The sequence below is a fragment of the Barbus barbus genome (assembly GCF_936440315.1).
Source record: "Barbus barbus genome assembly, chromosome: 6".
Classification (NCBI taxonomy): Eukaryota; Metazoa; Chordata; class Actinopteri; order Cypriniformes; family Cyprinidae; genus Barbus; species Barbus barbus.
This window is the reverse complement of record NC_136734.1, coordinates 14,236,662-14,261,237: the sequence shown is the minus strand read 5'-3', so window position 1 is coordinate 14,261,237 and position 24,576 is coordinate 14,236,662. Positions and strand designations below refer to the sequence as shown.

The window sequence follows — 24,576 nt, the reverse complement described above, 5'->3', positions numbered from 1 at the left end:
AAATTAAAATGAAAACCAAAAATATAAAATAAAATATAACTCAAAATATTAACAAAAACTAAATCAATACTAAAATAATAAATTGAATCATTTTAAACCGTTGCATACACATTCATCTAATATATTTTGAGACAAAATAGAATGCTTTTCAGTTTTATTGAAGGTTATTAAATCAGCTGTTTTCAATGCCTGATTTTTTTAATTAAATTAAAATGAATACTAAAAATATAACCATTATATGTCTTTTCTGAATGTGCACTACAATCCTCCATGCATAATTTGAAAACTTTATTTCCACAAGCAAACGTATAAACAATAAAACAAGATAATAAAAGAATCAAACCCATTTTGGAAGAAATAGGGTCACGAGAACTGAGAATATCGTTATTTAATATGCACAGAAAATGTTTTGTATGATTAAATGGGCTTGTGTCTGTACCATCTGTTCTGCATTCAGTTGCTAATTCATGTTCAATTAAAACACACTGACATCCATTATTCATACTAGGCCTGCTTTTGTTAGTTTGCATTTTAAAAATGTGTTCATCTTCACATAAGCGACGATTGCATTGATCCGGCTCACCCCATTAAGATGACTTGAGATCAAGCTTGTAGTTTCTTTTGTTGTTGTGCAGGTTTGATTAAAGTGGGAAATAGTATCAGCATTAAATGACACCAATCTGGAGCCCTGGATACAGGACACACTTTTAGGCAACGCTCTGTAGCAGGAAGCTGCTTTACAAAATAGCATGTTTATGACCAAGGGCAGAGCCACATATAATACACAGCATAAAAACAGGCTTAGAGTTTTTAAAGGCTGAGTAATTCCTGGTTTTGGACTGTCGTCTGCCGACAGACAGCACCAGGTGGCTGATCCTGCCAGGATGGAGAAGCAAATGGTCAGGACAATACACTTACTTGCTTTCATCATATCTGAGCCTTTGCAGATGGTGGATCACTGACCTAAATGTAGACTTGACATGCAAAGAGTGGAACAGACCAGATTTGAATGCCAGACTGATCCAGTTTGTGCTCTGACTAATAACAATCAAGCAAGCAATATACATGCACTGCATTTTAAAAAGAAATTAAATCCTAAAATATGAAAGGATTATATTAATTTAATATTTGACTCAGTTATATGTTTTTTATAAGTTCTATATTGTTTGTTCATTAGAACAGATTTGGAGAAATTTAGCATTACATCACTTGTTCACCAATGGATCCTTCAGTGAATGGGTGCCGTCATAATGCTGCCTCCATGCAATGATAAACTTCATCCCCTGTTGTTCTCCCATAACTCAACCAATCTTTTTTCTTTTAAACGGTGCTTGATCTGTGCATATTTCGCTCCTAATTCAGAATCATGACTTTGTCACTGGAGAAAGCAATATTATGACTCATATTTTAGCCAGATGAAGCAAAGGTTAAAGTTTAAAACGTAATGTGGATATGTTTCTTAACAAATACACAGCTTTTTACATCACAAGATATTAATCGATGTACTGGAGTCGTGGATTATTGTGTTGTTTTTATCAACTGTTTGGACTCTCATTCTGACGGCACCCATTCACTTCAGAGGATCCACTGGTGAGCAAGTGATGTAATGCTAAATTTCTCCAAATCTGTTCTGATGAAGAAGCAAACTCATCTATACCTTGAATGTCCTGTGGGTGAGTAAATTTTCAGCAAATTTTCTTTTTTTGGATGAACTGTTCATTTGAAAAATTAATCAGTCATTTCACAATCACAATTTTTTTTTTTTTTATGAATGTAGGAACCTTGTATATTGTCATTTTAATTGTAATCAATGTAACAAACGATGTCAAACTAATGCATCTAAACAGATTTTGACCGCCAAAATGTTGGACTTTTCTGCAGGGATTAGTATAATGGCATAAAAAAAATTGCAGCTCTCCTAAAGCAAAGTACATTTTAAACATCTGAACTTCTGGATCATTGTTCTACTTAGCTGTTAATCATATTTGAAGTATGAAGCATAGAACAGTGTTTGGGAAACTATGTCTCACCTATGTTTCAGAGGGGTTCTGCGCCATAGTGTATAGCGTCAATGGAAGGATTTAAAAAGGATCATAGTTCCCTGTAGTGTTGTGGGGCTTAACGTGTCGTCACTGTAGACAGCTGAATAATCCCAGAAGCCACACATTCATTGCCCTCAGCATGTTTACATACACCAACAATCTATCCACCACAGCGTACCTATTTTCTATCTTACAGAACCAAATATGACACACAGGAAAAATGATGCGTGTTTCTGGGCGATGCGGTTCAGTGATAAATCTGAGCCTCTATGGACCCCAGAGCTGTAGCACTTAACTCAGAAACATCAAGAAAATACAGCCATCTCTATTAATCACGGATTCTAAAGAAAGATAGTTATAAAAATTTAAAATGTCACCTGACACTAGAAAGTTGTTTATACACTTTATCCACTTACAGTAGCACGAGCAAATCTTTTCACACTTTTTGACCAAAGAATTTTCATTAGGCTACATGACCTTTCAAGTCTGTAAAGATTAAAGTTTTTTTTTTTTTTTTGAAAGAGACTGTGGTGGATTTCCATTTGTACATCAAGGAGCTTTTAATCTTTTAATTAATACACTTTGTTTTAGAATATTCATATTATGTGTGTGTGTGTGTGTGTGTGTGTGTGTGTGTGTGTGTGTGTGTGTGTGTGTATGTATGTATGTATGCATGTGTATATATATATATATATATATATATATATACACATACATATATATACACACACACACATATTTACTATTACTTATTTGATAATTTTTCAAAAACAGGTAAAATACATATTTGTATTTTTACACTATAGCAGAACTAGGACAAATAGCTTTTTTTTATTATTGTTTAATTTGTGCATTTTTTAAATTAAAGTTTATAAAAATATGAATTTATGTTTTTTTTCTTTCAATAATAATAATAATAATAAAATATTTACTTTTTAGAACAGAGCAGTAGGAAAAACATTTAAAATTATATATAAATGTGATATAGAAAACATTTTTAAGTAAAAAATCTGTCATTTGTACAGCAGAGCAAATTTAGAGAAAAAATCTTTACATATTTGATATTAAATAGAAATGTGTTATAATTTTAAGATTTAGTCTAGTTTTAAATAAAACATTTATTATTTTTTAGAACAGCAGTACTAGGAAAAACATTTTATATTAAATAGAAATGTATGATAAAGTTTAGTTGTTTTTAGATGTTTATTTTTCGATTTTATTCATTCATTCTTTCATTTGTTTTTATTTTATTTTTGAGCAGAGCGGGAAAAATTCACTGATTTAAGATTTTACATATTTCATTGACTGTTTTAGACTTGGAAATAACAATTCCTTGATACTTCTCGGCTTTCCGAGGTGATTTATCTGAGATGGCACAGCCACACATTAAGACAGCCTTCTTTTATTTGACTCAATCACAGTTAACACTGATATGATTAAGATGACAAACATGATTTGGAATGTAAACACTCAATAGTCCTCTTCTGCAGTCTGACCTCACAGTCAATGTCCACCTTTACTGACAACGGAACTGGAGAACACCAAGAGAGTTTTTTGGTGCAACTTTTCTCCTGAGATGCTGAGGCTGACCTGGACCAGTTACTCAAACAGGACAAATGAACAGAAGTTCAGCGATGGATGAATGGATGATGACACATGAGATCTGGTTTGGGTCTGGACTCATGTACAGTTCATTGTCCCAGATCAAGGATGAGGTCATAACAAACAAGGGACCTGTAGTCGTTAAAGGGTCATCTAAACAGACATTCTGAAACGCTTCAGAAAAACGCAGAGAAGCCCAAGCAGGAATATAGGAACAGAGGGCACGGAATGGAGAGGAGATGAGATGATCGGGAAAGATGGGTAAGGCATCCATGCTCTGTGCTGGAACTGTCCAGGATGGACATGAAGTCTACATACAGGCCAATACTGCATGGCTTGATAGCCAAGATGGTCAAACAAACTCTGGCATATTCATTCATTCATCCACTCACAAACAAACACAATCACACAGATGTGTGAACACAAAAAGAGTTTAGGAGGAACACCTTAGGACCAAATAATGAAGCACTGCAGAAGCTTTTTGACTCGCGATGAAGGAAAAATAGCAGGAACGAGAGGTCAGCCTTGCACTCTTTTCCGATTGTGTTTGGGTCGTCGCGGTTTGAGGATGACATATCTGCTGTAGGTGGTGTATTGCTCAGACAGGAATGGGATAAAAAAGGCCCTGAGCAATCTGGAGGACCTGTGTGGGAGAGACACGAAAAGGGAATAGCACCAGGGTCATGAACAGCGAAAAATAACGTAATATGCACAAGACAGGCTACAAAATGCAAACTTCTAAATCCACTTTCTTAAAAAAAAAAACATTTCTACATTTATTTTACCATCATGAACTGAATACTGACACCCAGAGATGATAAATTGGGTCAAGGATAATCTCTTTTAGGATGATCAGACATCCAGTGTCACAACAATTTATGTTGAGGGCTTGACAATGATGTCATTAGAACACAAGTATTTTTAAAAGAACAAGGGGGCCCTCTAGTGGGCCCTACAACTTTCAATGATTCTTTACAGTAGTATTCATCACTCTGCATGGATTACCCACAAGAGCCTCCTTTATGTTAACAAATTTCCACGCGTTTTCAAAAATTTCCGTACTCCACACATAAAGACTTGCCTGGTAGTGTCTAGAAAAGGCTTTTCAGCAATAATGCTCCACTCCTCTTTGTTAGTGGCGTATCGTGGTTCACGAGGGGCTTCTGTTTCTGTTGCCAGATCCACCAGGTAATGACACTGCTTCAGTTCTACCTGAGAGCCAGAGAACATGGAAAATTACACAATGCAGCTGCAACAATGACATATGCAAACATATGTAAAGATTTTAGATAACACTAGTTATTTCTTTGAACTAGTATAGTTTAAAAAAGGGGTGTTTAAGATCTCAATAGTTGATTTTCCAAAGTAAATGTCATTCAAACTCTTTAGAGTGAAATGGATTTTTACCATTAACAAATAAAGAGGAACTACTATGGGGAAAAAAAGAAGTCCAATCACTGTTGATCTTGATTCTTAAAAAAAAAAAAAAAAAAAAAAAAAAAAAAAGTGTTGTTTCACACATTCAGCTCAGTTATTAGACTTTATAAACTTGCAATGAGTCAAATGCTAAATTGAGGTGTTTTGTAGTGGAACGCTCACGTATCGTGACGGCTCCTCAAGATTCTGATCATTCATGTCTGATGGGATTATCCAGGTGGCATCAGGACCCATGGCATATGGCTTAGGTAACTGACCCCTGAACTCTGACTGGATGAACTGTAAGTGCCAGCTGCAAAACAAGATGATGCAGTTAACAGTTAATATATATATTATAGATCTATAATACCGTTCAAAAGTTTGGGGGTTGTAAGATTTTTTTTTGTTTTTGAAAAAAGTTATACTAATGCTGCATTCATTTGATCAAAAATAGCCAAAAACTGTAATATTGTAATTACTCCAGTCTTCAATGTCACATGATCCTTTTTATTCACATTTCCTATTATTATCAGTGTTGAAAACAGTTGTGCTGCTTAACATTTGTTTTTGAAATTAGTTTAAGATTCTTTAATGAATAAAGAACAGCATTTATTTGAAACATTTACATGAAATCTTTTGTAATATTATAAACGTCTTTATCTTTTGATCCATTTAATGCATTCTTACTGAACAAAACTATCAAGTTCTTTAAAAAACACACACACAAAAAAAATCTTACTGACCTTAGCCCTTTGAACGGTAGTTTATATGTATGTGCTCTCTTTAAGAATTTAATTAGAATTCAAACTCACTTGTTGGGCAGGAGGAAGCTGCTGGGGAAGCGGTACCACTCTTTCCCCACACAAACATTGACCAATCTTCCCTCTGGAACCGCGTGGATTGTAGGATCTTTAGCAATGCGATGAAATTCTGGATACAAATCCAGCGGAGCATGATAGCCTTAAGACACACAGCAACCCCATGTGAGAGAGACATCACAAAAGCAATACTTTACTGCACAAGGAAAATAATATGATTTTTATCATTTTGTTTTATCATCAAATTCATCTGCCAGCTAGATAACTCTACTCTGAGGGAAAAGTTCAGCAGAACTGACCCAAATCTCTCTTGGTCTCTCTCAACATCCTTACCTCTGAAGAGGGCCACGGATCGGGACAGTGAGAGCACTCCAAACAGCAGCACAGAGCTGAGAGCCAGCCAGTTGGAGGAGATGGTGTAGTGCTCCAGACGGTAGCGCTGGAATATGAAGTGATAGCATTTCTACATGGATAAACAGACAGAAAACTGTTTAAAATGGGAAATGATTTGAAGCATTACATTCATATTTTACACAGGTTTAACAGCAAACTAATTTGCACAACATTGAGGAAATATGCCAATAAAGATGTGCAGTTGTGCATACTTTTTGGACATGTACTAAAGTTTTGTTTTGAAAAGTTCCATGTACAATACCGTTCAAAAGTTTGAAATCAGTAAGATTTTATTTTAAATATATTAATACTTTTATTCAGCAAGGATGCTTTAATTTGATCAAAAGCGTAAAGACATTTGTTACAATTCCTATTGATAGAAATTTTATTTCAATGTTTAATTTTTTTCAAATAAATGTTCTTTTGAACTTCTTAAAGAATTAAGAAAAAAAAAAGTGGATGACTGTCTCCACAAATATTTTAAACGTCACAACTGTTTTTAACATTGATTAGAATTAGAACTGTTGTTGAGCACATTATCAGCATATTACAAAGATTTCTAAACATCTGACACTGAAGACTGGAGTAATGACTGCTGATCCAGTTTTGCCATCACAGGAATAAATAACATTTTATAAATTTTAAAAAAGAAATCATATAAATTAATAAAATTTCACAAAATTACTGTTTTACTCTGTTTTTTAAATAAATGCAGCCTTGGTGAACATAAGAGAATTCCTTCAAAAACATTAAAGGTGCCATAGAATGGAAAACGCTCTCGGTTACTCACGTAACCTCGGTTCCCCGAAATGAAATTGCTTTGGGAAATACCTTTTCCTTTTCAACTACACGATGCCACGTCACACCAGGGGCGGAGTTATAACTCCGGTGAAACAGAGAATGTGAAATGGCGGCGGCTTTGGCGCTTTCACATATAGATTAGTTGAAATGGTTTCATTTCAATGAAATCATGTGTTATGATGCACGGCCGTAGCGGTGCTCAATAAGCAGAGTATGATGGTGATCGAGTCCTAAAAGACGTGGTGAACTATATCAAAACATTGTGATAAACTGTTAGGGACCGCATTGAATTGGTAGTGCGTCAATACAGGGTGTATATGACCTAGTCGAAACCACTGATACACATCTCAGATCATAGCTGAGGCTGAGTAGGCACGTGCGCTGCTCGCACTGACAGCACATGCGAGGCAAGCGATGACATCTAGGTTATAAAACCTCGCAAAAGTGCTGGGTGACGACCATCCTGCCGCCATACAAATGTCCTGAATAGACATGCCATTTGCCCAGGCCCAGGATGACGCGAGTCCGCAGGTTGAGTGGGCCCGAACCCCTATCGGACATTCCGCGCCCTTAGAGCTGTAAGCCAAAGCAATTGCGTTGACGATCCAGTGTAACAGCCTTTGCTTGGACACAGGCAGTCCCCTTTTGTGTGTCCACCAAAACATACAAATAGCTGCTCCGAGAGCCTGAACTGTCTAGAGCGCTCGATATAAGTACACACCGCACATACAGGGCACAGCAGTGTATTAAGCGGCTCCGCCCCGGTCGGTGTTTCGGAGCGGAAAGCAGATAGTGTTATGACCTGCGCTTTAAATGGAGTCGAAAGCACTTTAGGCACATATCCTTTTCTAGGCTTCAAGGTGAGTCTGCAATCACCTGGCCCGAATTCAATACACAAGTCGTCAATTGAAAGCGCCTGCAAGTCTCCAACTCGCTTAACAGAGGCCAGCGCGAGTAGGAGCGCTGTCTTGAGAGCGTCAAGCACAAGCGCCAAGTCCTAAGTGGGTAGAGTAGAAAGGTGAGGAGGGCTCAGCCTTCTTGCTCCTTTTCAAAATCGTATGATCAGTTCATTTCTGCCGATCGGGCGATTTTCCACGTGCACGTGATATAGCGGCCACATACACTTTCAATGTGGATGGCATATGACCACTATCAAATCGCTCTTGGAGGAAGGCAAGAATTATTGGTATTGGGCAGTTGATTGGGTTTTCGCCCCGCGATATGCACCAACTTGAAAAAACTCTCCATTTATGTGCGTAAAGACGCCTCTTGGAAGGAGCCCTTGTCTCAGAGATAGTGTTCAGCACACGCTGAGGTAGTGCATCTGTTACTGGCAAGCTCCGTTGAGCGGCCAGACATGAAGGCTCCATGACTCCGGATTTGGGTGCCATATCATTCCTTGTGCTTGAGAGAGGAGGTCTCTCTTCAGTGGGATAGTCCTCGGGGGGGCTACCAGCATCTCCACCAGTTCTGGGAACCACGGCTGATTGGGCCATTTCGGTGCCACTAACAGAACACATTCCTTTTCCTCTCTGATTTTGCAAAGCACGGGAGGCAGAAGTTTCACTGGAGGAAAAGCATACTTGCGTACTTTCGGCCAGCTGTGAGCTAGTGCATCCAATCCCAGGGGAGAATGTGTCAGAGAATAAAACAACGGGCAGTGAGTGTTCTCCGCTGATGCAAAGAGATCCACCTCCGCCCTGCCGAATACACTCAATCATTTTGACTGTCAGAGGGTGTAATCTCCACTCCCCGTGGATTACCCCACCCCTCAACAGTAAATCCACGCCGTAGTTCAGGCGGCCGGGGACATGTACTGCCCGGATGGAGAGGAGGTGCCGATCTGCCCACAAAAAGAGGTCTCTCGCCAGCCGCAGCACTGGTCGCGAGCTCACGCCACCTTGGTGATTTGTAAACGCTACCACTGTCATGCTGTCCGTCCTGATGAGAACGTGACTGTGAAGAATGTCTGGGTGAAAGCACTAGAGCGCTAGGTGTACAGTACAGCACGGAGCTCCAGACAGTTTATGTGCCATGACTTCTCCATTTCTGACCATGTTCCGAAGGCTGGTCTGCCATCGCATACGGCTCCCCAGCCCGTGTCGTAACATTCTTTCTCCTGATCACTTGGCCAATACGAACACCTCGGCGATACGGAGTCATATTGCGCCAAGGGGTCAGCATGTGCAAACAGTCGCGCGTTACTTTGATGCACAAGGTGCCCGTGCGCCATGCGTTCTGTGGCATCCGGCTCTTTAGCCAGAGCTGAAGCGGCCGCATATGTAGGAGCCCTAGATTGCACACTGTCGAAGCAGCAGCCATCTGGCCGAGCATCCTCTGAAAGCATTTTAGCGGGGAAGAACGCCCTAGTTTGAAGACTGCGAGAGAGCTGATCACTTTTTGTGAGCGCCCCTCTGACAGACGCGCTCGCATATTGATTGAGTTCAGCTCCACTCCTAAAAAGGAGATGTTCTGGCTTGGCACCATCATGCTCTTTTGCATATTTACAGTCAGCCCTAAGCTCTGAATATGAGCGAGGAGTCTGAGTTTGTCGCGCTCTCTGATTGGGCTAAGACTAGCCAGTCGTCGAGATAGTTCAGGATGCGCATTCCGCTCTGCTTCAGAGGAGAGAGAGCAGCGTCCACGCATTTCGTAAACATGCGAGGGGCCAAGGATAAGCCGAAGGGCAGGACTGTGAATTGGTACGCTATCCCATCGAATGCAAATCTCAGGAAGCGCCTGTGGCGGGGGGCTACCTGAATGTGAAAATAAGCATCCTTTAAATCCACGGAGATAAACCAATCTCCCGGCCTGATATGTGAGAGGATTTGTCTCAACGTAATCATTTTGAACGAGCGCTTTGAGAGTGCGCGATTCAGCGGTCTCAGGTCCAAGATTGGGCGGGGTCCGCCGTCTTTCTTTGGCACCAGAAAATAACGACTGTAGAAGCCGCTCTCGCGGTCTGTGAGGGGTACTACCTCCATAGCACGCTTTGCGAGAAGATTGTGTATCTCCTCTCGCAGAACTGAGGCATTCCGCATTCCCGTACAATGGACATTAACACACCGTTGAAACGGGGCGGTCTGCGGAAGAACTGAAGCGTGTAGCCATTCTTTATTGATTTCATAACCAACTCTGATACCCCTGGCAGTGCCTGCCACGCTTCTGTGAACTGTGACAGCGGTTGAGGCAGACTGCACACCGTGAGGGATAACTCGCCGTTTGGGGGCGGGGAGTTTAATACCACACGAGTGCGAGAGTGAGTGATGGGGAGAGGGGAGTGAGAGGAGGAAAATTGCGCTGATATTGAGGTGAGTTTTGTATTTTTTTTTTTTACTTTATTGCACTGCAAAGTGGAATAGTCAAAACACAAACATGACAATTGCTCTCGCCACCCGCAACAGGCAAGGGGGCGTGATGAGCACACACAGCGGAGTGAGCTGACTACTTCAGTGGCTCGTCTTCGGCGCTGGGTGCAGCTTTTCTCCTCCGAGAGACAGCATCAGGAACGTGGCTTTGATTCCGGTGCCGTTGGCCCGCCGTTTCTGTCAGCGCGGGGTCTCTGGCCCTTCGAGCCCTGATGACGCTTCGGCCACGGTTGTCTTGACCTCACCGTCGGCTCATGATCGCGGCAAAGAGCAACAGAAGAGGCGTGCGGTCTTCCTGCGCACTGGGCTGAGGAGGAGCGGGAACACACAGGAGGTTTTGCGCCGGTGCGCTTTGGCAGGAAGTGGCTAATGGCTTTCGACTGCTTCTGTGCTTTAACGAAGCGCTCCGTGAACGTCTCCACCGCCGCTCCGAAGAGACCTGAGGGGTTCACGGAGAGTCCTTCATCTTGGTCAGAGTAAACCACAGGTGACGATCTAGCACCACAAGATTCCCCATATTGCGGCCGATCGCTCGAGTTGTCACCTTCGTCACTCTTTGAACACTTCAGGGTCCGGCTCGTCCTCATCCAGACACTTGAGCAACTTGGCCTGATATACCTGGAGTATCGCCATCGCGTGCAGTGTTGAAGCTGCCTGGCCCGCTGCGGAGAAAGCCTTGCCGGCGAGGTTTGCAGTGGCGCGGCAAGGTTTAGAGGGGAGAGACGCGTTGTTTCTCACTCTCCAGTTCGCCGCAGCTGAAGGACAGAGATGGGCAGTGACGGCTTCTTCCACTGGGAGTTGTTCCACGACTTTATCTCGTCGTGCATCTTGGGGGAAAAAGGGTCTGGGTCTCCGCGGGGTGTCTTTTCGGCCGCGATCCGACTGGAGGTACCACTCGTCCAGACGGCTTCTGGCCGGCTCGGCAGGAGGCACCCACTCCAACCCGAGCTCATCCACTGCCTTGGACAGGACGCTTAGGAGCTTGACATCACTGTGATGGGAGGTCCCCCGCGTCACTGCCGTGGGGTGCAGTGTAATCCAGCGGGCTGTTGGACCACTCCTCTCTCTCAGACGCTGCCACTGAAATGGCATCATCCTCCTCGTCAGTGCCCTCCATGGCACTGAAAGACAACACATCTTGAGCGTCGGGGGAGGGGGCGGAGATCAGCAGTCATGAAGCGCACTGGAAGGGGACCTGCAGCAGGGAGGGTGAGGAGCGCGTGGGCACCGAGCCGGCGCAGGCTCCTCACCTGATCCTGACAGATCCGCATCAGAAACTTGCGCCACTTTCCTCTTTGGCTCGAAAGAGGCTGCTGAGGAAGAGCCCGGCAGAGCTAGTTGGGAGAGTTCATCGCCTTGGACGATGGCCACATGGAGCCTGAGAGTCCAGAGACTCATATCTCTGCCGTGGGGGCAGTCTGACCCCACAAACGCCGCCTCTGCATGGGCGCGACCCAGGCAGAAGACGCACGATTTGTGGCCATCAGAGAGTTCGATTGGCTCCACACAGGAGAGGCAATCGCGAGTCATCTTTGCTTCCGAAGCTCACCGGAACACAGCAGGGGAAGAGAAGGCGTGTCCGCTGCAGTGTATAGATCACGATGAGTAGTTCTTTCTTGTTGATAGGTTTTCTGCTTCTAGTAGAAGCTTGGCTGAAGAAAAAATTCTGAATGGATGACGTACAAGTACTGCCTTATATAGAGTGGGATTCCCACTCATATTTCGCGCTCTTGAACGCCATTGGCCAGTTTCACTGGCGTGATTCAATAAAGCTTCAGTAGTATTGGAGAAAAAGGTATTTCCCAAAGCAATGTAGAGTGACCGAATTGAAGGGGAACTGTATTTACCTTGTCATAGTGGAATAATAACAGTTCTGTACATGGAAATGTACTTCTTATGTGAATCTTGTGAATGCAAAAGACCACTGAAAAAAAATCGGTGAATCAGAACATAACACAGACTGTGACATTACAGTCGGGATCACTAATAGTTACGCCCCCAACATTTGCATATACCCGCCCATGTTCTAGGCCAGCCGCCAGATGAACCATCAGAAGTTCTGCAGGTATTGTGAAGAAACAAGCAAGGACAACAGTGAAAATGGCAGATCATGGAAATGTGAAAAAAGGGGATGTGAAGTAGAGGGCTGCATTGGGTTTGGGCACCTGAGGGACACGACGCAAATCTTGTGGGAGTGGGCGGTTTTACCTTTGCTGTGGGCAGTCAGAAAATTTTGCGGGAGACACGCAGGGAACGGTGGGATTTGGTGTGTAATAGAAATGGAGTCAGTCAACACATTAAGTTGAGAAGAAAATTAAAACGGCTGTTTACTAGACAAAAGCAAAGCAAGGCAAGTCAGACATCTGGAAACACTTCTCAATTGTCACTGAAAAAAATGGGAAAGAGTTAAACTTCGTAAGTTGTGATAAATGTGCACAAGGACATAAATCTGGCACCTCTGCCCTGAGGAGACATAGGCCTACCTAAGTTCTGTGTGTTTATTTACTTAAGTTAAAGTCATTTCATATTTAGCTTTGGCTTATTTAGCCAACTTAAACTGTTTGTTAACAGTTATGGTCATTGCACACTGAGTCCGAAATTTTCGGGTGTGTTTTTCAGATTTTTCGTATTTCTCATTCTTTCCCATCAAAATGCATGCTATGGATGCGAAAACACAGAAACTCGAACCTGATCCGAAATTTTTTATTTTATGACGGATGAAAGTTTCTGAGGCAGTGTGTAAACGTGATTGACATAGCCTAACGTGAGGTCATATTTATTTTTTAACGTGCAAAAATTTCGGACTGGGTGTGAAATGACCTTTAAACTGTTTGTTTAGGAAATCATTTAAGTAAAGTAAAGTCGTGACGTATTGTCAAGTATGGTGACCCATACTCGAAATTGGTGCTCTGCGTTTAACCCATCCAAGTGCACACACACAGCAGTGAGTAGTGAAATGCACACACACACACACACACACACCGTGAACACACACCCGGAGCAGTGGGCAGCCATGCTGCAGCGCCCGGGGAGCAATTGGGGGTTCGGTGCCTTGCTCAAGGGCACCTCAGTCGTGGTATTGAGGGTGGAGAGAGCGCTGGACATTCCCTCCCCCCACCTACAATTCCTGCCGGCCGGGGGCTCGAACTCGCAACCTTTCGATTACGAGTCCGACTCTCTAACCATTAGGCCACGACTTCCCCCATTAGGCCACGACTTCCCCCATTAGGCCACGACTTGGTGCTCGTGTATCAAGCAGTAGGCTACTTTCAAAAACTGAGGTGCTACAATTTGTGCTTTTGTTTTAGTGGTTAACGTTTTATAACGCTAATAAAAAAATACCCAATGTTTTTGTCAGGTCTGGTGCTTTGATTTAGCATTACTTCATCTTATTTAAACGCAATCATGTTTAAAGCTGAACGAATATTTGAATATTTGTGTAGCTTACATTTTTTACAAGCTCTGAGAGAAAGTCCAAGGGAGTGGACACAAACATTGTGGGCGCGGGCGGGAGTGGATCACGCAGGTTGCGGGAGCGGGTGGTCCTGGTCAGAAATTCAGCGGGAGTGGGCGGGTGTGGGTTTAAGAAAACAGTCCCGCGCAGAGCTCTAATGTGAAGTGCAGGGATGGGTTGGTGTCTGTATTCAGAAAGGCACGGAAAGCAAATAACGCGTTCTAATAAAATAACGCGAGCCTCTAAAGGGACATGGTAGGTATAGGTATATAGGTATACTTTATTGTCTCCACAGAGAAATTTGTCTTGGGCTCCAAAAACAACCACTGCATCAACACTTTCAAACAATACATAACACACAAAAATAAACCATCTCAATAAAAAACACACCCCAAAAAAAAAAAATCACATACTACTGTTTAGTGCCTTAGTTGCCGAAGGAATGAATGAATTCTTAAACCTGTTAAGTCTACACCTCAGCATTCTAAATCTCCTTCCTGATGGTAACATTTCGAATTCTGGATTCAAAATGTGCGTTGTATCATGTAAGATCTTGTATGCCTCCCTAAGCACTGATTCATCATACAAGGTCTGGAGGTAAGAATGCTCCTTCACTCCCACAATCTTCATGGCTCTTTGAATAAGCTGTGTAAGCTTAGTCTTTAATTGCACTGTCAAATTACCATACCAAAGATGAATACCATAACGAATCACATTCTCCACACAGCTTGATAGAACAACCACATGATCTTACTGTTAACACCATAAAATCTAAGTCTTCTCAAGAAATACAGTCTCCGTTGTAACTTGGAACACAGACTTTCAACGTGGACATTCCATGTCAATGAACACTCAATATGGATACCAAGGTATTTGTAAGAGGACACCTGCGTAATAGGAACTTTACGAATAAATCTCCAATGGACTTAGGATCAAAAATCATGGGGCTCCTGTACTAATGTTAAAAAAGAAAAGTACCACTTAATAATAAATGGATTTACCTGCATCTTTAATTTATCCAACAATAAATAAGGCTGTAATGAATTAAAAGCTGAACTAAATCAATAAAAAGGAGGCGTGCATATGCCTTAGTATCCTCTAGATGCTTCAAAACTAAATGAGTGATACCTCCTACTGCGTCCTCCGTGCTCCTACCCTGCTTATAAGCAAACTGCCATGGATCTAACTGTGATGTCACTTCATTTGTCAGTAAGGTGACCATGTACTTCTCAAAACATTTCATAACAATCGAAGTTATCGCTACAGGTCTATAATCATTATTCTCGGATGGGTGTGGTTTCTTAGGGATTGGGGTGATCACAGATTTTTTCCAAAGTGCAGAAACTTTGTGTAAATCCAATGAACGTTGGAAAATTGTGCACCAAACCGGAGTAAGTTCAACCGCACAATTTTTTAAAAGGCAGGCGGAAATCCCATCCGGACCTTTAGATTTCTTTGTACACAACTGACGAAACAATAACTGCACTTTGGTACTGTCCACCTCCAATCTGATATCCCCATCATATACCAGAGAGTCTACAATTGGTTTACATTCAAGCTGCTTGCTAGGGGTAGCCTGTTACATTACAGTACATAAGATTTCACTTACCACATAAATGGAGTAAGGAGAAATGACTGAGGATGATGGCGAATGATTTACAGATCCTGAGCACCACTGACAAGCATCTGATCTTGTAAAATGTGTGGTAAGTACTGCCGCTCCATAGTATAAACAGAGTATGTGCGATTGCAAATCTTGAAAGTGAAAGTAAAAAGCGATTGTGCATTTGAAAGCAGTTTCGATGCCCAGCATATTAATAGCGACTCCCTGATGGCCGTATTTTATTTACAGTATAATTACGCAACGATATAACTGCATGAGAAAGTATTGAAATAGATATTTTCCCTGTATTTCCTTCCTGTGAGCTACCGAAATGAGCTGTACTGTGAAACAGCCAATCAGAGCAGAGCTCAACATTATTACTCACGACCCTTCCAAATAAGGTAATAACAGACCATTTCATTCTAGGGAGAAATCCTAGGGTTGTAAATGGACATGTAAAACCGTTTCTGGAGAATGTTTGCCCTTACCTAAGCCACATAACCTTCTACAGTCCCCTCCATAAGTATTAGAACAGTAAAGACAAAATTGCTCTGTTGGCTGTGGAGTCAAGACATTTGCAAATATGATTAAAAGATGAAACTACAGAATGTCACATTTTATTATTAGCCGTTTCAACAAATACATGTTTTACCAAATAACAAGAACGGCACTTTTAGAGTTCATCCCACTCGTTGACATGAGCATAAGTATTGGGACAGTTGAACATAAGGCAGATATAAAAGATTAAAAGCTATTATTTAGTTGCAGATCTCTTGCGCACAATCACAGCAGTGAGTCTGTGACCCATAGACATCACCAGACTCTTGGTCTCATCCTTTGAAATACTTTTCCCAGCCTTTAATGCAGCCAATTCCAATCGTTGCTTGTTTTGGGGAGTTTCTGCCTTTACTCTCCTCTTCAGCTGGTGAAATTCATGTTCAGTCGGATTTAAATCTGGAGATTGACTTGGGCAATCTAAGACTTTCCATTTCTTTGCCCTTATAAATTCCTTGACTGAACTGGCAGGGTGTTTTTGGCCATTGTCCTGATGCAATATGAAGCAATGACCCAATGAATCTGGTGGCATTTTCTTGAATATTGGTAGGCAAGATGGTTTTGTACCCTTCCAAATTAATTCTGCTACTGCCATCATACATTAAGTCATCAGTAAAGTTGAGAGCGCCTGTTCCAGAGGCAGCCATGCATGCCCATGCCATGACACCACCTCCACCATGCTTTACAGATGAGGCTGTATGCTTGGGATCATTTGCAGTTCCCTTTTTTTCTCCACATTTTTGCTTTCCCATCACTTAGATAAAGGTTCAACTTTGTCTCATCGGTCCATAAACACTTGGCTTTCTATTTTTGGTGCTGGTCAGAGGTTTGCATCTTGCTGTGTAGCATCTGTAATTCTGTGTCAAAGTCTCCTGAGGACAGTCGATTGTCAGAGCATCACCCCAGCTTTCTGGAAGTTGTTGGTGATTTTACAGACACGTCTTTTAGGGTTAATTTTCACAGCTTTGATGATTTGTCTGTCATCAACTACTGTTATTTTCTCAGCCGACCAGGTTGTTGTTGGTTGCTGGTGGTTTCCAAACTCTTGATTTCTCCATGCCCTTTGTTTTTGCTAGAGCTCTAATTGACGTCCTCTTTTCCTTTAGCATCCAAATTGCTTGCTTTTCTCTCAAAGTCAGCTCCCTCATCTTCATCCTGGTTTGTGTGTGTCATCATCGAATACAACATTCAGAATGCAGAAGTAATGGATATAACTGATACGACACATTCCCTGCTTTTAATATCTGAAGAATTAATGCAACAGGACACAGCTGATCACTTAGAAAGACCTGTGAGGCAACTGTTCCAATACTTATGCTCACATCAGATAGAGGGATGAAACTCTAAAAGTGCTGAACTTCTTAGCTGGTAAAACATCTATGTGTTGAATCACCCAATAATAAAATGTGACATTCTGTAGTTTTGTCTCATATTCATCTTTTAATCATGTTTGTAAATGTCTTGACTCCACAGCCAACAGAGCAATTTTGTCTTTACTGTTCCAATACTTTTGGAGGGCACTGTATGTAGATATCAGAGAACTATTTAAAATATTGTATCAATGCATTCTATGGCACCTTTAAAAAAAAAAAAAAAAAACTCTTACCGACATCAATTTTGAACGGCAGAATAAAGAACTACCATGGTAAATGAATATTCTAATCAATCAGTACCACCATATTACCATCAACAAAAAATGCAGTGTACTATTTCTAACCTGCAGTGATGAGAGCGCCACTGCCCCGCACAGACAGATGAGAGGGTAGATGGGAAACAGAAAGCGCTCCTCTTTATGTGGGCGAGTGAAGAACACCAGCATCCACAGGTACATAGGAGACAGGGTTAACCAGTATGGCCGGCCGAGGTTCTGAACTGGAATTTATACAGTAAGAAACATGAGATTAACAGACTGTTCAGAACGTTACACGCATATCACAAAACAAGTCAAAGACACATCCTTATTACCATTGAATCTTTGGAGCAGTGCCTCCATTAGTGCCGTGAGAGGAAGAGAAAAGAGGGCCAACACAAAAACAATGTTGAAATTAAGGAAACCATTCACAAAGTAGTAATGCCAGGGCTCTGTGCCTTTAAGAAAGAAAAAAAAAATTGTAATGAAAAAACACTTTACTGTAAACAATTTTAGTTTATTTTTCATACGAGTCAATATTTCTAAATGTATATGCAAATTATTTGAAGTTTACCATAAAGATCTGGCCCATGAGGAGTGAACACGTTGTATAGCATTATATTCAGAGGAGCAATCACCAGCTTTCCATAGTAGTAGCTGTCTACTACAACAACAGGGACCTACAGAAACATGCAATGGTAAGTGTTATCATATCAGTATAATACACTGATCTTGGATATTTTTTTTATTTTAAAATTCCATTTTGTTATTGATGGAATCTGTGTCTGAAGTCAGATAAAAAAAAAAAAAAAAAAAGACAAAAACAATTCAGCAACGTAAGTTAGACACAGAAATCAATGAGTTTCCCAACCAGAAAGAGGAGCAACGCCACCAGAGTCCACATGATAAAACTCTTCCACTTCTTCTTAAGAAACAGCAGGTCAAAGGCAATGGGTATGCTGCAACAACAATCAGTAAACATAGCCTAAATTCACCTAGTTGGCTGATCAGAATTATTTAAATGGCTTTTCACCAAATCAGAGTAAATATTGACTGAGTAAATGAAACATAGTAACTAACCATTTTCATTTATAAAGGAACTAGAGTATAATTCATGGATTAAACTGCTAGACCTACAGTCTTACACTCACTTTTTATTATTATTTTTGGGGCTTTTTTGCTTTTTATTGGTGGGAAGTATAGTGTAGACTGGATAGCAGTGGTTGGAAAGAATAAGTGGGATGAGGACATGACCCTGGTCACAGTCAAACAGGTGATCAAAATGTTCACAATTCTAAACAGTGGAAAAAACATAAAGCCCCATATTTGAATAGGTAACTGATTAAATCCTATTATAAAATTGCAGATTTAAAAGTTACATTAGGTGAAACGGTAAAAAGAAGCATGTGCCAAAAGTTTGAGGTTGGTAATATATTTAATGCTTTTGAAAAAAGTCTTATGTTCACCAAGGCTGCAATTATTTAATCAGTAAATACAGTAAAATAGTAATATTTTGAAATATTACAATAATTTACAATGGTTTCTATTTTAATATATTTTAAGTGCTGTCAAAATTAGCGCGCTAACGCAGGCGATTAATTTTTTCCGTTTAACGCATTGAAATTATTTAACGCCGTTAATGCAGTGGGGGGGCCTAGGGTTGGCCACCCCACTCATAACTGCTAATTCTGTCTCTTTTTTCTTGACAAGAAGTGCATTTATTCAGTCACAGAACATCTTTACGAGCACATCAAACAGGAGACATTTCAGACGTGCGCTTCAACTTCACTTCAGCAGCAGGCACGAGACAAATGAGGGCGGAAACGGTACTGTGCTCGCAGCGCATGCTCTTCAATACACGCACAAAGGTGCCGGCGCGCGTATAGCCTGTATCATTTCATATCAAATCGTGAAAGAAACTACGAGCATGCAATGGCGTGATCAGTTAAGTCATGAAGTTAACAAAAAGGCGATTAAAGCTGCCATAAAATTGTGCATGCACGTAATATGTTATATATGAGTTACATTAAGAACATGTCTCTGAAATGTTTTCAAAACTGTCCTGGAGCATCCTAACACTGTCTCACTCATCTAACACACCCGATTCAACTCGTCAGCTCATTAGTAGAGACTGAAATGAGTCAGAAAAGGGGTTGATGGTTGAAAGAAAATACAATGCGTGTCAGATCCGCGTCATGTTCAGCAGCAGCAGCAGCTCTTAAAGAAATAGCAGCCAAAAACAACCTAATAACCAGCTGCTGTGATGTCTGTTCATCAAGAACAAAAGAGAAAAAAAGAGGAAATCAATAACTTTTATAGTTTTAAGGATTGTATATTTCTGCTGAGGAGCACAGGTAGATAAATATGACATTTATTATAATGGGTTTATGTGAAGATTGTTTTAAGTTCACTTAAATTAGAAGTTATTTTTAAAGTCTAATGAATGTTAAAATTGATAGCTCTTAATTATAATGTAAAGTTGAATGGCTATAGTCAATGGTTAAATATTAGGGGGAAACATTTTTATAGGGAAGTCAGTATTAATTGGAATCAGTGATACTGGCCTTCAGTCATAAAAATAAAGATGCCATTAAACAAATATTAAAAATATACTGTCTTTGTTTGTACATTCATTTGAAGATTGAATGTGAAATTATTGCAATATAAAAGTATATTTAAAAACTTTAATGTTAGGTGGGATTAATTGCGATTAATTTCAGAAAAATGTGGGATTAATTAGTTAATTTTTTTTAATCGATTGACAGCACTATATATTTTAAATGTAATTTATTCCTGTGATGCTAGACTGAATTACTCCAGTCTTCAGTGTCACATGATCCTTCAGAAATCATTTCAATATGCTGATTTGATCCCCAAGTAACAATTATTATAATGCTGCTTAATAAACGTTTTTTTACTGGATTCTTTGATGAAGAAATAAAAAAGTTCAGAAGAACAACACTTATTTTAAACGGCATTTTTTGTAACATTGTAAATGTCTTTACTGTCACTTCTGATCAATGTAAAGCTAAGTAAATGCATTCTACATAAAAGTAATAGTTTCTTTTAAAAAATATCTTACCAACCCCAATCTTTTAAATGATCAATGCAAGTATCAACTTATGTTAAAATATTATTTATAAAACATATTTATTTTTAAATAATGTAATATATTTAAAATATTGATTATTTTGAAATCTTTATCAACCAGTCGTGAGCGAATAAGAGACGTCTAATGAGATAAATATTGGATTAAATGGGTTAAGCCCCAAAAAACTAAAATGTGAGGTTCAAATATTTGAATCAACCAAATATTTATTCTCAAATGGATAAAAATATGCATTTTAATATAAATACAGCAATAAAGGTTAATGTCAGATGAGGAATATATATAGGAGGAAATATTCTATTTGTGGTAAAAAAAAAAATTGGACCCTTCTTGTCACTCTACATATAAAATATTGATTAATTCTTACCCCAGCAGGGCACTAAAGGGCCAGCCCACTATGGCCCCTGCTGCAATACCCAGCACAGCCAGACTTGGGCGCCCCTGGAACCAGCCAGTCATAGCTACCACTGTACTGTACATACAAAACGTACTGGGGAGGAAAGCTGCAAATAACACAAACACACACATACACATTAACCTGCAGTGCCTACACAAAATTATGTCAAAACAGAAAACAAACAGTTATCATCTAATTTCCTCTGATCAACCAGATAAACCAAATATGACCCATTGATCTGACTCACCTGCAGAGGAGCAGAACATCCCTGCACTCAAGACTAGGAACGCCAGCAGAAGCCGGCCCACATGCAGGCCAAACTTTTTACACACAGCCCTGTGTCAAATCCATGACATTAGATCTTTAAAGCACATTCATTATAAGAGTCACCTATTTTAGCCCAATACTGATGTAAGGTGCAAAATGTAGTAGCACTTACTTGTAGAAGTAGAGCTCACACACACAGCAGGTAAAAGCTAGCATGCAGCGCAGGAAATAAAACACAAGGACCTGATTGGGAACAAAAGAATCCGAAAAACATATTAGTCAATTTGTACATGTCTAAGCAGGACTATAATGAATGGCCTATATACAGTACATCTAAAAGGAACATTCGTCTTATTTTGTTCACTAGTAGCACCAGTTCCCATGGAATGCATGAATGCATGATCATATATAATTTGAATATAACGTCACTTTGCATAACAGGGTCTGCCAGATATAAATTTAATGAAAAACTCAATATTATAGCTGAGAGCCATTTAAAATGACATTTTAGAAGTCCTGGATAAAGTTGTGATTAAGCAAAATTGTACCCCAAAGAAACAGTTTTCATCATTGGAAATATAAAGCATTATTATATCATGTTGTGTTCGTGGAACCACAGCTTTTATCCAGCTCCAAGGATTATTTTCTTCAGATTTGAGATCAGATTTTTCCGATTCCAGTGAGGATAAGTATCCACCTCACTGGTCACAGAAATATCCTACTAGAGTACAAATGCTTAAAAACACAGAATCAAAACTGATAAACAATCAGTTTGAGGCTGGTGACTAGTTTACCTTGTTGGTTTGTAATATTTTAGCATGAAAGCAGGCAGGAAGGGCATGGAGCCAAAGATACGCATAGGACCGAATCGCATAGGCCGGGGAATATTCCCACGTCTGCATTCCTGTTCCATACAGCAGGTAGTGAGTCTGGCCAGCAAAAAGAGAGAAATAAAAAAAAAAGTTGAATGAACCTCTCTTTTATATACACATTTGGTAGTTTTATAAAGAAGATTATCATTCAAGAAAATGGCCCATTCATAAGGTTTTTACTTTGTTTATGTTCAGGAATACACATGATAACTTTCTATTGAATACAAAAGCAAGCTTTTGCATCTGAACTGCACCTTTACAGTCTCTAGTGGTTTGGATTATTAATACTCCAGGGCATTATGGGATACAACAGTGACGTAGATCAGGCCTCCACAATAAAGATTTGCTTTCTGCTGTTCCAGTTAGACCAGTAGTTCAGCTTTTCTTGTGCCCTGCAAATTCACTTGTTACACCATAAACACAACACATGTTTATAGACCTATTATTAAATTCTAAATAAATATATTATAATTGTTATAATATGTTATAGTATACATAAAATATTACATGTTATATAGAATGGGCTAAAAACTATATTTAAAAATATATAATTATAAACAACATGTTATATAAGAAGATACAAATTATAAACAAAAAATGTTTTGTACCATTGTCATAAATTTCCCCAAAAAGTGTTGAATTAAAAACCATCATGAATTTATCTTCACTTGTCCCACCATAAAATATTAAATTTTAATATAATAAAACCATGATATATTATAACTATATTATAATTGCTATAAGTTATATTATACATATGTTATAATGTAATATATGATGAGTTAACATAATAAATAATAAATGATTTGCTCCATTATGTCATAGTTGTTGAATAAAAAGCGGTCATGGTGTTACAAGCTATAGAAGTTACAGAAATAATTGCCAAAACAAAAATTGGATTTTAATTTTTTTTAAATAATTTATTAATAATTACATGTCTAAGCATATAGACATTAACTGTACTATTATTAAAAACTAACTCAATTAATATTAATAATACCGTTTACCCAGTATTTTGTGCATATTATGATTTTGTTATGACTTTAATAATCATTTTTGATCTATTCTATCCTTATTGGTGCATTCTGAGAGCTTACCAAAACATTGTAAACCAGGAAAATGTGTAACTCACTGGCTCCCAGTAATTGTAGGTTTCATCACAGTCCGAGATGTTACTGAGTAGCGCAGCACAGAAGCGGGCTGAAACCAGGCACTTGAAGGCCGTGGAGCCCTCAGGAGCCCACACCTGTCCTGCCTTACTGGATGACCTGTAAAGGAGAGGCGGGGGATAGGAGCTAATGTGCTTATCTGGGAGCAAACTAATAAGCAATATGGGAACAGTGCACAGGGTTATACAAGGTTGTCATTCATTTATTTCAGTATTTAAAACAGCATCAGTCTAAAACTCATCCACAAGCATAATCAATACAGATGTGCATGAGCCATTGCAGATTTTCACACCGAACAAAACACAACAACGTTAATCGAGGGTCATTGTTTTCCTCATGCGCTGTATTACAATGTAAGAAGATTATGAAATTATTGGACATGCGCTAATGTGCACCTGACATATACAGCATCAAATATACTTATGTGCAATAAAAATTGTGGCATTATCTAGTGTCACTAAGGCAATGCAGCTTATGAACCGCGCACTGCATGCATATATTTTAAAAGAACAGTCATGATATAAAGCACAGCATATGTTTTGCAGCGCTGATCAGTGTTTGCTCGCCGGTGGAGCCGCGATGTGAATGAATGAAAGCCGTCATGTTACACTGAAACGAGCTTATTCATGTCGCCTGGACAGTACATTTGACTATTTCTGTTTCCCCCCGCTGTATTCGTGTTATTTAGATAGTCTATTGGCATGACATGTGTTTACTCTCTGCGTTATTGGTATATATCCAGACAACCTGACGTTAGCGTGCTAGCGAGCTGTCAACAGCACACATCATTACACCGCGCGGGTGCTGGACTGGCTTATGGTTACTTACTCGTTTTGGGGGTCACTGGACTTGTCCTCCACATATTTGTCATCTTTTGCTGCTCGGTTGTCAGTGGTAGGCGTGCTGTTCGCGTCTGGTTTGCTTCCCCGTCTGTTGCGCTGACGGAGAGCCTTCGTCGCCATGTTTCTACTCGCTGCGCGTGGCCGCTTCGAGGAGAGGATGCCGCGCACGAGCCACTGTTGTTTTGATATTTGAATTATTTTTTGTATCTTCCGTTTTAATTTTACAGTTTGAGTAATT

General features: G+C 40.0%; 1 protein-coding gene across 5 annotated transcripts; it reads right to left on the bottom strand.

Annotated features, from left to right (window-relative positions):
• Nucleotides 1-3,297: 3,297 nt before the first annotated feature.
• LOC306871106 (alpha-1,2-mannosyltransferase ALG9-like) lies at nucleotides 3,298-24,485 on the bottom strand. Of its 5 annotated transcripts, none has more exons than XM_079418801.1 (15): nucleotides 24,325-24,484; nucleotides 23,460-23,595; nucleotides 22,250-22,384; nucleotides 21,628-21,698; nucleotides 21,436-21,524; nucleotides 21,159-21,294; nucleotides 18,554-18,641; nucleotides 18,257-18,362; nucleotides 18,018-18,140; nucleotides 17,770-17,924; nucleotides 6,212-6,341; nucleotides 5,873-6,020; nucleotides 5,244-5,373; nucleotides 4,726-4,856; nucleotides 3,298-4,287 (listed from the first exon to the last, which is right to left on the bottom strand). In XM_079418801.1, exons 1-15 carry the CDS (start codon nucleotides 24,456-24,458, stop codon nucleotides 4,164-4,166), a joined length of 1,836 nt encoding a protein of 611 aa, XP_079274927.1. In that variant the 5' UTR covers nucleotides 24,459-24,484; the 3' UTR covers nucleotides 3,298-4,163. The 5 variants fall into 5 exon arrangements, with proteins under 5 accessions (XP_079274927.1, XP_079274925.1, XP_079274929.1 ...); XM_079418799.1 differs by having other exon boundaries at nucleotides 3,426-4,287; nucleotides 23,460-23,646; nucleotides 24,325-24,485; XM_079418800.1 differs by having other exon boundaries at nucleotides 3,431-4,287; nucleotides 6,212-6,317; nucleotides 23,460-23,646; nucleotides 24,325-24,485.
• Between the last annotated feature and the right edge of the window lie 91 nt (nucleotides 24,486-24,576).

Bases quoted from the DNA above. Each gene is read 5' to 3' on its own strand.
- LOC306871106 (XM_079418799.1), bottom strand. From the start codon at position 24,458: ATGGCGACGAAGGCTCTCCGTCAGCGCAACAGACGGGGAAGCAAACCA. The intron at 18,141-18,256 runs GTAAACTTCAAA...TCTTTCTTAAAG, and splicing joins TCATGGGCCAGATCTTTATG to GCACAGAGCCCTGGCATTAC. The intron at 6,342-17,769 runs GTTAGAAATAGT...TTATCCATGTAG, and splicing joins TGGCGCTCTCATCACTGCAG to AAATGCTATCACTTCATATT.